Source organism: Bubalus kerabau, chromosome 4 (genome assembly GCF_029407905.1).
Source record: "Bubalus kerabau isolate K-KA32 ecotype Philippines breed swamp buffalo chromosome 4, PCC_UOA_SB_1v2, whole genome shotgun sequence".
In the NCBI taxonomy this organism is placed as follows: domain Eukaryota; kingdom Metazoa; phylum Chordata; class Mammalia; order Artiodactyla; family Bovidae; genus Bubalus; species Bubalus kerabau.
Window position 1 is genome coordinate 66,063,025 of NC_073627.1, and position 12,136 is coordinate 66,075,160.

The window sequence follows — 12,136 nt, forward strand, 5'->3', positions numbered from 1 at the left end:
GCATATCTGAGGTTATTAATATTTCTCCTGGCAATCTTGATTCCAGCTTGTGTTTCTTCCAGTCCAGCGTTTCTCATGATGTAGTCTGCATATAAGTTAAATAAACAGGGTGACAATATACAGCCTTGACATACTCCTTTTCCTATTTTGAACCAGTCTGTTGTTCCATGCCCAGTTCTAACTGTTGCTTCCTGACCTGCATACAAATTTCTCAAGAGGCAGATCAGGTGGTCTGGTATTCCCATATCTTCCAGAATTTTCCACAGTTTATTGTGATCCACACAGTCAAAGGCTTTGACATAGTCAATAAAACAGAAATAGATGTTTTTCTGGAACTCTCTTGCTTTTTCCCATGATCCAGCAGATGTTGGCAATTTGATCTCTGGTTCCTCTGCCTTTTTTAAAACCAGCTTGAACATCAGGAAGTTCACGGTTCACATATTGCTGAAGCCTGACTTGGAGAATTTTGAGCATTACTTTACTAGCGTGTGAGATGAGTGCAATTGTGTGGTAGTGTGAGCATTCTTTGGCATTGCCTTTCTTTGGGATTGGAATGAAAACTGCCCTTTTCCAGTGCTGTGGCCACTGCTGAGTTTTCCAAATTTGCTGGCATATTGAGGGCAGCACTTTCACAGCATCATCTTTCAGGATTTAGAATAGCTCAACTGGGATTCTATCACCTCCACTAGCTTTGTTCATAGTGATGCTTTCTAAGGTCCACTTGAAGAGCCATCAGAGATGAACAGGGTCTGGACGACTGGTACTGTGCATCTGTGGTGAAACACTCCAGTTTACAGATAAACCATGAGGGCGTCCAGTAAAATCCATCAAGTAGATGAGCAGAAGCACTTGGAGCTGGGTCCTGAAAGACCTCAGCAGCCTGACCAAGGAGCTGTGCCTTTGGCTGTTTGCAAGAGAAAGCCATCACAGGCTCACAAGGATCAGAATTATCCTATTTATTTACCTAAGATAGGTTTCTGATCCAGATACATCATTCAGGCAGAACTTGGAACTACTCCCTATGACATCAACTATTGTAACTAAAGAAAACTGCATGCAGCTTAAAAAATGTCAGACTACAAGGCTTCACCTGACAACAGAATTTAGAGTATATTTAACTTGTTCAGTCTTGGAAGGAAGGAAAACTATTGCCTAATTATCACTTTGAGAGGCAACCAAAGCGTTAATGGGCCATCCTCAGAAGAGAATGGAAAAGGAAAATTAAGAAATCTTCCCCCACTCAAACACTGGAGCCCCAAATGAGGTCTCCTTAAGACTTCCACCTTACTGATTTACTACCAAAACATCACACTGTGATTGCTACGTCAGTGAAAATCACCTTTTCCTTGTCTAACCTAATTCACAGTGATCAAATTCTCACATATATGAGACACTGTCCACACAAAGTTGTAGCTGCACTAAGAGAAGAGACAGTGTCCAAAAAGGTGGATAGATGGACATGGGTGCTGAGAAGAAGGAAAATGGGCAAAGATAACATCTAAGAATAAAGAAAAATCAACCCAAAAAACTTCAGGTTAAAGTGTTCAGTCATTTTTAAGCTTTGCAGAGGCATTTCCAGATGTTCAAGCTGGTTTTAGAAAAGGCAGAGGAACCAGAGATCAAATTGCCAACATCCACTGGATCATCAAAAAAGCAAGAGAGTTCCAGAAAAACAGCTATTTCTGCTTTATTGACTATGCCAAAGCCTTTGACTGTGTGGATCACAATAAACTGTGGAAAATTCTGGAAGAGATGGGAATACCAGACCACCTGACCCGCCTCTTGAAAAATCTGTATGCAGGTCAGAGAGCAACAGTAAGAACTGGACATGGAACAACAGACTGGTTCCAAATAGGAAAAGAAGTACGTCAAGGCTGTATATTGTCACCCTGCTTATTTAACTTATATGCAGAGTACATCATGAGAAATGCTGGGCTGGATGAAGCACAAGCTGGAATCAAGATTGCCAGGAGAAATATCAATAACCTCAGATATGCAGATGACACCACCCTTATGGCACAAAGTGAAGAGGAATTAAAAAGCCTCTTGATGAAAGTGAAAGAGGAGAGTGAAAAAGTTGGCTTAAAGCTCAATATTCAGAAAACAAAGATCATGGCATCTGGTCCCATCACTTCATGGGAAATAGATGGGGAAATAGTGGATACAGTGGCTGACTTTATTTTTGGGGCTTCCCAAATCACTGCAGATGGTGACTGCAGCCATGAAATTAAAAGACACTTACTCCTTGGAAGGAAAGTTATGACCAACCTAGATAGCATATTCAAAAGCAGAGATATTACTTTGCCAACAATGGTCCATCTAGTCAAGGCTATGGTTTTTCCTGTGGTCATGTATGGATGTGAGAGTTGGACTGTGAAGAAAGCTGAGCACCGAAGAATTGATGCTTTTGAACTGTGGTGTTGGAGAAGACTCTTGAGAGTCCCTTGGACTGCAAGGAGATCCAACCAGTCCATTCTGAAGGAGATTAGCCCTGGGATTTCTTTGGAAGGAATGATGCTAAAGCTGAAACTCCAGTACTTTGGCCACCTCATGTGAAGAGTTGACTCATTGGAAAAGACTCTGATGCTGGGAGGGATTGGGGGCAGGAGGAGAAGGGGATGACAGAGGGATGAGATGGCTGGATGGCATCACTGACTCGATGGACGTGAGTCTGAGTGAACTCCGGGAGTTGGTGATGGACAGGGAGGCCTGTCGTACTGCAATTCATGGGGTCACAAAGAGTCGGACACAACTGAGCGACTCAACTGAACTGAACTGAACACCATTAAGGAACAGATAAAAACTGGGAAGTTATTCTTGTTACTTTTAAAACAGATTAAATATCTGTTAAAAGTACTGATTCTGTAATTCTGATGAGTACCACCCAGGGAGCTCTGCAATATGACATAAATAATAGCCTTTGGTCAGAACAAATGTGGCAGAAGTATCACTCACATGGTCTGTTGTCAACGCAGCACACAGGTGAAAATGGTCAAAGGAAATTTTATGATTGCTCACTGAACATATGTATTTCTCTAAGTCATTGTATCTCTCTTCATAGAGCACTGGAAGTGAAGAGCAAGAATTTCCCAATGAATGGACACACAATGATGGGATAACTTGAAAGGAAGAGACAAAATTCCTATGAATGTGTCAAACCTACCAAGTCTCACTTTATATGACTGCTTCATCAGCAAGTAGTTTTTGTGGGAACTGGCACGGCAGCTGGCATTTCTTGTAGAAGCAATACTTTTTTCAATCATACTGTCTGCTTGATTCCAGTACCATTTTACAGATTGTAGCCACCTTAAAATTTAAATTACTTATGGGGTCGCACAGAGTCAGACACTACTGAAGTGACTTAGCATATGCAGAACATGGAACCACTTCCTGAAATATCAAGTACTTCAAAATACAGAAAATTGTATGTGCCTTAAAACTTGTACATAAATGAATAGGCCCTGGAGCCAGATGACCTAACATTGAATCCCAGCCTCCTTACTATGGGCTGAGACTTTCTGTTGAATCACAAAATCTCTCTGTGCCTTGTTTTTCATATTTAAAAGGAAATAATAATAGCAGTCAGAAAAACTATCTAGCAGCAGGAATTAAAATAATAAATCATAAGGGTTTTTGGCCATCTAAGACAAATCAACATATGCCAAGTACTTAGAAAGGCACTTGGCAAATCAGAGTCTTTGCTATAATTGTTGTTAGTAGGCAAAGATCTAGCACAGTGGAAAAATGATATGGGGCTCTCAACTAATAAGGCTTCCCTATCTTTCTAAACATCTGCAAACTGGGACAACATAAGCAGTCTCAAGGTCCATGGCAGACTGTGTCAATATGTGTGTGTGTTTGTTGCTCAGTCAAAGTGTCTGACTCTTTGCGACCCCACAAACTGTAGCCCACCAGGTTCCTCTGTCCATGGGATTCTCCAGGCAAGAATACTGGAGTGGGTAGACTATCCTTTCTCCAGGGGATATTCCTGACCCAGGGACCAAAACTGGATCTCTTGCATTGCAGACAGATTCTTTACTGTCTGAGCCAGCAGGGGAGCCATTATACTATTTTAATTTTATTTCTTTGCAAAAGGACAAAAAAAGAGAAAAATAAATCAATCACTTCTGGTGAGCCTTTTTTGAGATACGGGGGAAATTTCCTACTCAGCGGAAGATCCATCTGGGGGAACCCTTGGTTTTTTCCTTTACAGACTGTGGCCTTGCTCAGCACCTGCCAGGAGGGGTGAGTTTATTCCCTGAATATTCAGAGATAAGGTAAGAGATTCATCAGGTGGTTATGGAACTCTCCAGAACACAAATAGAAAAGATAACATTCAAACATTCAAAACAGGTAAGTATTCTATCTAGACCGAAGCTCAGGCCTACTCAAGTCAGATGCTCCGGGTTGCTGATGGTGGTGGAAAGGGCCAGGAAGGGGCAGCGGATAATGAGGAGATGCTCCCAGATTTCTGCTCCAATTTCCCCACCAAGACAGTGGACCTATTAAAGACAAAAATGCTCCATTAAAACTGAGCAGGAGGTCTGAAAAATGTCTTTCCAAAGGAAACAAACAGATGGCCAATAGTTACATGAAAAGATGCTCAACTTTACCCATCATTGAGAAATGAAAATCAAAACCACATGAGATATCACTCACACCTGTCAGAACAGCCACCACCAAAAAGAACACAAATAAAATCTGTTGGCTGGAGGCTTCCCTGGTGGCTCAGTGGTAAAGAATCTACCTGCTAATCCAGGAGACACAGGTTCAATCCCTGATCCAGGAAGATCCCACAAGCCATGGCACAACTAAGCCTGCACACCACATCAATTAAGCTTGTGCTCTAGAGACCAGGAGCTGCAACTACTGAGCCCATGTGCCACAAATGAAGCCCTCACGTCCCAGAGCCCACGCTCCACAACAAGAGAAGCCACTGCAATGAGAAGCCTGTACACCACAACTAGAGAGAAGCCCCCACTTGTCGCAACTAGAGAAGAGCCCATGCAGCAGTGAAGACCCAGCACAGCCAAAAAATAAAAATATAAAATAAACAAAAATATTTTAAAAAGCAACCTAAACATCCATTACTCAGAGACTAAGTAAACACATTAAAAAAAAATATTGTTGGTGAGGGTATGGTAAAACAGGAACCCTTGTACACTGTTAGTGGGAATGTGAGATGGTTACAGCCATTCAGAACAGTACCAGAGGCTCCTCAGTTCAGCTCAGTTCAGTTCAGTCGCTCAGTCGTGTCCGACTCTTTGCGACCCCATGAATCGCAGCACCCCAGGCCTCCATGTCTATCACCAACTCCCGGAGTTCACTCAGACTCACGTCCATCGAGTCAGTGATGCCATCCAGCCATCTAATCCTCTGTCATCCCCTTCTCCTCCTGCCCCCAATCCCTCCCAGCATCAGAGTCTTTTCCAATGAGTCAACTCTTCGCGTGAGGTGGCCAAAGTACTGGAGTTTCAGCTTTAGCATCATTCCTTCCAAAGAAATCCCAGGGCTAATCTCCTTCAGAATGGACTGGTTGGATCTCCTTGCAGTCCAAGGAACTCTCAAGTCTTCTCCAACACCACAGTTCAAAAGCATCAGTTCTTCAGCACTCAGCTTTCTTCACAGTCCAACTCTGACATCCATACATGACCACTAGAAAAACCATAGCCTTGACTAGACAGACCTTTGTTGGCAAGCTAATGTCTCTGCTTTTGAATATGCTATCTAGGTTGGTCATAACTTTCCTTCCAAGGAGTAAGCGTCTTTTAATTTCATGGCTGCAATCACCATCTGCCGTGATTTTGGAGCCCAAAAAAATTAAGTCTGACACTATTTCCACTGTTTCCCCATCTATTTCCCATGAAGTGATGGGACCAGATGCCATGATCTTCATTTTCTGAATGTTGAGTTTTAAGCCAACTTTTTCACTCTCCTCTTTCACCTTCATCAAGAGGCTTTTTAGTTCCTCTTCAATAAACTAAAAATAGAACTGCCATATGATCCAGCAATTCCACTTCTGGGTATTTATCCAAAGAAAACAAAAGGATATATGCATCCCCCATGTTTATTGCAGCACTATGTATAACAGCCAAGATAGGAAACAACCCAAGTGTTCACTGAAGGATGAATGTATGGGTAAAGAAACTGTAGTATGTATACATAGAATGGAATATTATTTAACTATAAAAAAAGAATGAAATCTTCCCATCTGTGATCATGGAAGGACGTCAAGGGCATTATGCTAAGAGAAATAAATCAATAAGTCAGACATAAAAAGACAAACAATAACTTCACATGTGAAATCTTAAAACACACACACACAAACAAGCTCAAATATATACAGAACACATATGTAGTTACAAGAAGTGTGTGTGGGAGAAGTTGGTGAATGGCTTTTGTTTGTTGTTTTAGTTTAGATTATTTAGATTAAATAAGTTAAATAACTTTCCAGTTGATTTAAAAATAACAGATTTTTGTACTCACATGTAGAGTTTATGTGTTTTAAATAAATTTTGGTATTTTAAAAAAAAATTAGCAGATGAAAATAAGACCTGGAAGCTTGAATCATCATCATACATGGTTTCATATTTGCCAACCATGCCAAGTTTATATAAACACTGACAAATTCAGCCAACACAAAATCCTAACACACACTTTCTTTTAATTCCCATAACCAATCCATCAATAATTCCTCTGTAACTCACTTTCCAAAATATCTTTCAAATCTAAGCATTTTCTCCACTTCCATGGCCCCCAAGTCATCCACAATATCCTCCTGGCTGAACTCCCAGCTCCCGTGGGCCCACTCCTGCACTCTTCACATCATAGCCAGTAGACACGTCTCGAGGATGAACTCAATCAGGCCATGTCCCCAGTTACATTTTCGCAATATCTTCCCACTACATGTGGAACAAAATACAAACTCCTGAACAGGGCGAACATTGTGTTGGAGGTTACCACCCCCACCAACCGGCTCTCCAGCCTCATTCCAGCCCCTCTTCCTTCATGCGCTTACTTCTCTCCAGACACAATGGACTTCGCTTTGTCACCTGAACACAAATTTCCTACCCCAGAGCTTCCACATACACTGTTCCCTCTGCTTAGAATGCTCTGACCCGCTTTTGGACTTGTAGAGTTCGGCTCGGTGCCACCCACTGGAAGACGCTTCCCACCAGCACTGCAGAGCTGTCCTCAGGCTGCACCCATCCCCCACCCGGCCATCATCACAGTTAGACAGGCGGCCCCTTCTCGCCACCACATGCAGGGAAGTGGGCTGCCACAGTCACACATATGCTCAGCTGTCTGATCCCTTTGGCCCCATGAGTCTGTGGCTCACACCTGGGCATTCCCACACCCACAGTGCCTGGCGTTGTGGAGACACTGCTTCTATACTTGGTGCATTCATGAATGCCCTTTGACCTGATAAAGCAAATGGAACTAGATTTAGGGAAGAGTCTCAGAAGTGGTGTCAACTTATAAAATATAAATTTTCATCTTTTTTGCCATCCAGATGTGAATTCCTGAGCCCTGAGGATGCCCAGGAACAACAATACCTGCTATCTGTCAGCCATGGAGCTGCCACCACTCCCTATGGTGAGCAAGGAAATAAGGATGTGAATAATCAAATCACAGGACACAAGTTTTAGTTAAAAACTAAACATGTTGAGAGTTATGTTTCATTTGGTGGGAATTTTTAGGGCTTCAAGCCCAGGAGACAGCATCTCAAGTGACCCTGAGAGAACTGCTCTGAGAAGACAGGAAGGGGAGGGGAGGGGAGGGTGGGAAATCCGGTAGTATAGAAGCTTGCAACAAGGGCCGGGTAGTCTGAAAATCAAAAGATTATTGCGAATTAGGGAACACGTGCTGTAGTCCATGGGGTCGCAAAGAGTCAAACATGACTTGAGTCACTGAACCGAACTGAACTGAGGGAAGATGAGATATCTCATTAAGGAATTGCACTTTTCTGTGTATGGGAAGATGCAAGAGTCTGGGCTCACTGAAATCATCCCTTTCATACGCATCTCAGCTATCCGGGGCCACTGCCCTGTGATTTGATTATTCACATCCTTAGTTCCTTGTTTACCATAGGGAGTGGTGGCAGCTCCATGGCTGCCAGATAGCATGCACTGTTCTTCCTGGGCACACTCAGGGCTCAGAAAGTCACATTTGGAGGGCCAAAATAGCTGAAGGCTGTGACAGCCTTGTGTATGATATGGCAGGAAATACTTCATCTCACAGTGGTTTCCTTTAAACAGATTACACTGACACCTGACAATCAACTGGAAAGAACTTACTATCACAGTTATTAGATAATTTTTTGAAATTCCCTTGCCCATTTGGTTTGGTGGCTCAGATGGTAAAGAACCTGCCTGCAATGTAGGAGGCACAAGAAACCCGAGTTCGATCCCCGAGTCAGGAAGATCCCCTGGAAAAGGGAATGGCTACCGACTCCAGTATTCTTCCCTGGAGAATTCTATTTATTATTGACTTCCCAGGTGGCACAATGGTGAAGAACCCACCTGACAGTACAGGAGGCACAAGAGACACGGGTTCGATCCCTGGTTGGGAAGATCCCCTGGAGGAGGGTGTGGCAACCCACTCCAGCATTCTTGCTTGAGAAATCCCATGGACAGAGGAGCCTGGCAGGCTATAGTCCATGGAGTGGCAGAGTCAGACACGACTGAGGGACTGACCACACACAGTCAGATAACACACCACTCAGCTGAATGGTGGCCTTACAGTCTGTACACATGGCACTCTTCCCTGACTCTGCCAGAAGAGCCATCAGTCTCCAAAGACCTCCAGCTTTACCCTTACATAAACTGTGGAAGCTGAGGTGCCCCATGTCACTTTCCACATGTGGAAAATGAGGTGCCCACATTTCAGAGCTTGGAAATGAGAGAACAGTTCAAGGCTGCTACTGCTAAGTTGCTGCTAAGTCAATTCAGTCATGTCCAACTCTGTGTGACCCCATGGACGGCAGCCCACCAGGCTCCCCCATCCCTGGGATTCTCCAGGCAAGAACACTGGAGTGGGTTGCCATTTCCTTCTCCAATGCATGAAAGTGAAAAGTGAAAATGAAGTTGCTCAGTCGTGTCCGACCCTCAGCGACCCCATGGACTGCAGCCTTCCAGGCTCCTCCGTCCATGGGATTTTCCAGGCAAGAGTACTGGAGTGGATTGCCATTGCCTTCTCTGACAGTTCAAGGCACTGGAGTGCAAAGACAAAGCTGTTGGATGTTTTGCAAATGTGAATATTCAAGGCCTTCAAGATGCAGTGTATACAAATTGAGCAGAAATAAACACAAGAAGTCAGCTTCAAACAAATCAAAAGTACAGCCTTCTTGGTGGCTCCTAGTTCACATGAGAAAAGTTAAGTGAAATACAGGCTTATCATCATTTCCCCTTTAAGCTGAAAGCCCCTTAGAGCAGAATTCTTCTATAATGCTGTAAGCCTCTCTGAATAAATACTCTTACTCTGCTATAAAAACATTCTCAGCACCCTTCATTCACCCTATAAATGTCTATTTTCCATCCTGCTCTCTCTGCCCTGGGAAACTGAGCCACAGAGGCTACTTTAAAAGGGTTCTGGGGTTCTCTGGGTCCACTGGATTTGGCCGAATGAAAGCCTGGGCAAGAGACCTGAGGGGAATGAGGATGAGGTCTTAGTGCCACCAGCTGTCTTCCTGGCAGGTTGCCCTGAGCCAGCTGTGCCCTCCTGCCCGCCCACGCCCAGCCCCCACCACCCTCACTAAGGCAGCTGCCCTCCCCAAGCGGCCAGCACGCACAGAACCTCCCTGTGGGCCTCAAGGACCACATCTTGGCCTCGTCCCCTTAGGGGAGGGGTGGGCTCCTTGCCCGGCATTCCTGCTCTAACCCCACAGTGCCCCTTCCCCACTATTCACACACCTTTGGAAAATGCTCTTCTTGCACTGTTCTGTTTTGGGTATGTTGTTGGTTTCCTGCTGGGATCACAAGTGAAAAGATAACTCATGTAACTGACATCCTTGCTAGAGGCCCAATTCTTTGCTTTAGGGATCAAATATTGGATTTTGGAATCTCTGCCCAGGAACACCTATGTCCTGGTGGTTAGTTCTGCTCCCCTGAAACCATGGTCGCCACAGACAGCTCCTGTGCGTTCCAGAGGCCCACAGACACAGATACCTGGTCCTAAGCCAGAACAGGAAAACGGAGCCTGAAGACAGACTGGTGTGGTTCACAGAGAAGCCGGTGTCCCCTGCCACCCAACAGAAACTCCACACAGACAACGAAGCCCTGAAGCAGCAAACATCTTCAGTGTAGCGCTGATACAACCAGGAAACCAGCCCAGAGAAACAACCCCAAGCGTACCTCATCAAATCTGATGTATCTGATCCTTTTCATCCACACCTGGTGGTATGGAGCCAGCGGGAGAATTTCAAAGCAGGCAGGCACTGTGATGAGCACCCGCAAACAAGAACACTTTGAGCGCTTGCCACATACAGATGTGCTTCTAAGAATATAAAAGAGTTAAAACTCCTAAATGGAGCTGCTAATAGCTAGAATATGATACTGTTTCAGAGAACATTTCACTACAGCTGCAATGTATTTTTCTGAACACTGTGAAACTGCAATTTTTGTAGGTCTAAATGGTAAAATCAGATTTGAAGTTTAAATTCTTATTTATGACTAATCAAGGTAATAACAATAGAAGGAGTTAATTGTCACAGATTTATTTCTTCAAAATCTGACCCTGAGGTTCAGTTTAGGTTGAAAAATGTTTATTAAAAATTAACAGTGATGGGGTAACTTCTCTGGTGGTCTAGTGGTTAAGACTTCACCTTCCAATGCAGGCGGTGTGAGTTTGATCCCTGGTGAGGGATCTAAGATCCCATATGCCTCACAGCCAAATAACCAAAACATAAAACAGAAGCAATTTTGCAACAAATTCAATAAAGACTTTAAAAATGGTCCTCATCAAAAATAATCTTAAAAAAAGAAATAAACAATGATTGGGACAGGATGTTGTTTAGCTTTAACCATTTTCTGTGAGTTCAGTAAGGAGGAAAATTGTTTGATTTACTTAACACCAGAAGTCCATCCATAAATATAACATTTGAAACCATGATGAGCATCAAGAAAGATCAAGAAACAGTTATTCTGAATGGAAATAGGAGCTTTTACTGTTTATACTATGGGGTTTTTCAGATCATTTTCAATCCACTTATAAACCAGATGATGTCTTTTGTAAATTCAAGAAAATTACTTGTACAAGACCTTGGGAAGGTACCACACTTCTACTGAGACAGACTCCTGAGTGCTATCATGTACGTCAGTAACCAAGGCATTAGTTAGCGTGCATCCTACCTGAGAGTTCAGGGCATCATGACAATAGTCCCAGGTGAAAACACCACACAGACTTTCCCTATTTGGCAGATTTTTGTTAAAACGATTCTCAATGGTTGCTGCTGCTTAATTGAGAAGGGCCTGATTGATAAAGAAAGAGATTCATTTATCATGTGACAGATTTGAAGAATTGATGTTTTTGAACTATGGTGTTGGAGAAGACTCTTGAGAGTCCCTTGGACTGCAAAGAGATCAAACCAGTCCATCCTAAAGGAAATCAGTCCCAATGTTCATTGGAAGAACTAATGCTGAAGCTGGAACTCCAACACTTTGGCCACCTGATGAGAAGAACGGACTCATTGGAAAAGACCCCGATGCTGGGAAAGATTGAAGACAGGAGAAGGGGACGGACGACACAGGATCAAATGGTTGAATATCACTGACTGAATGGACATGAGTTTGAGCAAGCTCCAGGAACTGGTGATGGACAGGGAAGCCTGACGTGCTGTAGTCCATGAGGTTGCAAAGAGTCAGACATGACTGAGAGACTGAACTGAATCCTGTGACAGAGCACCGGTAAAACCTCAGAGAACAACAGGCTCTGTCTGAAAACACGTGCTGCTGGGGGCGGGGGCAGGGGGCTTCATCACCTCTTTCTTCTCCCATCTGCCCCCATACACTGACCCACAGGCTGTCTACCAGCTGTGTGACTATGCCTGAACCTTGGTCATAGCCTCAACCTAAAGTAAAATGGGAAAAACGGCTTCATCAGAGAGAAAAACAGAAAGTGTTGCCACACATGAGAAACA

At 43.7% G+C, this 12,136-nt stretch overlaps 1 protein-coding gene and 1 long non-coding RNA gene across 2 annotated transcripts in view; both read right to left on the reverse strand.

The window, feature by feature from the left end:
• Positions 1–12,136, reverse strand: part of DDX60 (DExD/H-box helicase 60) — a 110,583-nt gene that overhangs the window by 35,512 nt on the left and 62,935 nt on the right. Inside the window, 5 exon segments of the mRNA XM_055579677.1 lie at positions 2,952–3,065; positions 3,164–3,309; positions 4,393–4,502; positions 10,353–10,463; positions 11,349–11,468. Coding sequence (XP_055435652.1) covers positions 2,952–3,065; positions 3,164–3,309; positions 4,393–4,502; positions 10,353–10,463; positions 11,349–11,468 — 601 coding nt within the window.
• LOC129649786 (uncharacterized) lies at positions 7,742–10,343 on the reverse strand. Its single transcript, XR_008713273.1, has 3 exons — positions 10,167–10,343; positions 9,912–9,967; positions 7,742–7,827 (listed from the first exon to the last, which is right to left on the reverse strand). It is a non-coding gene; the product is annotated as an uncharacterized LOC129649786 (long non-coding RNA).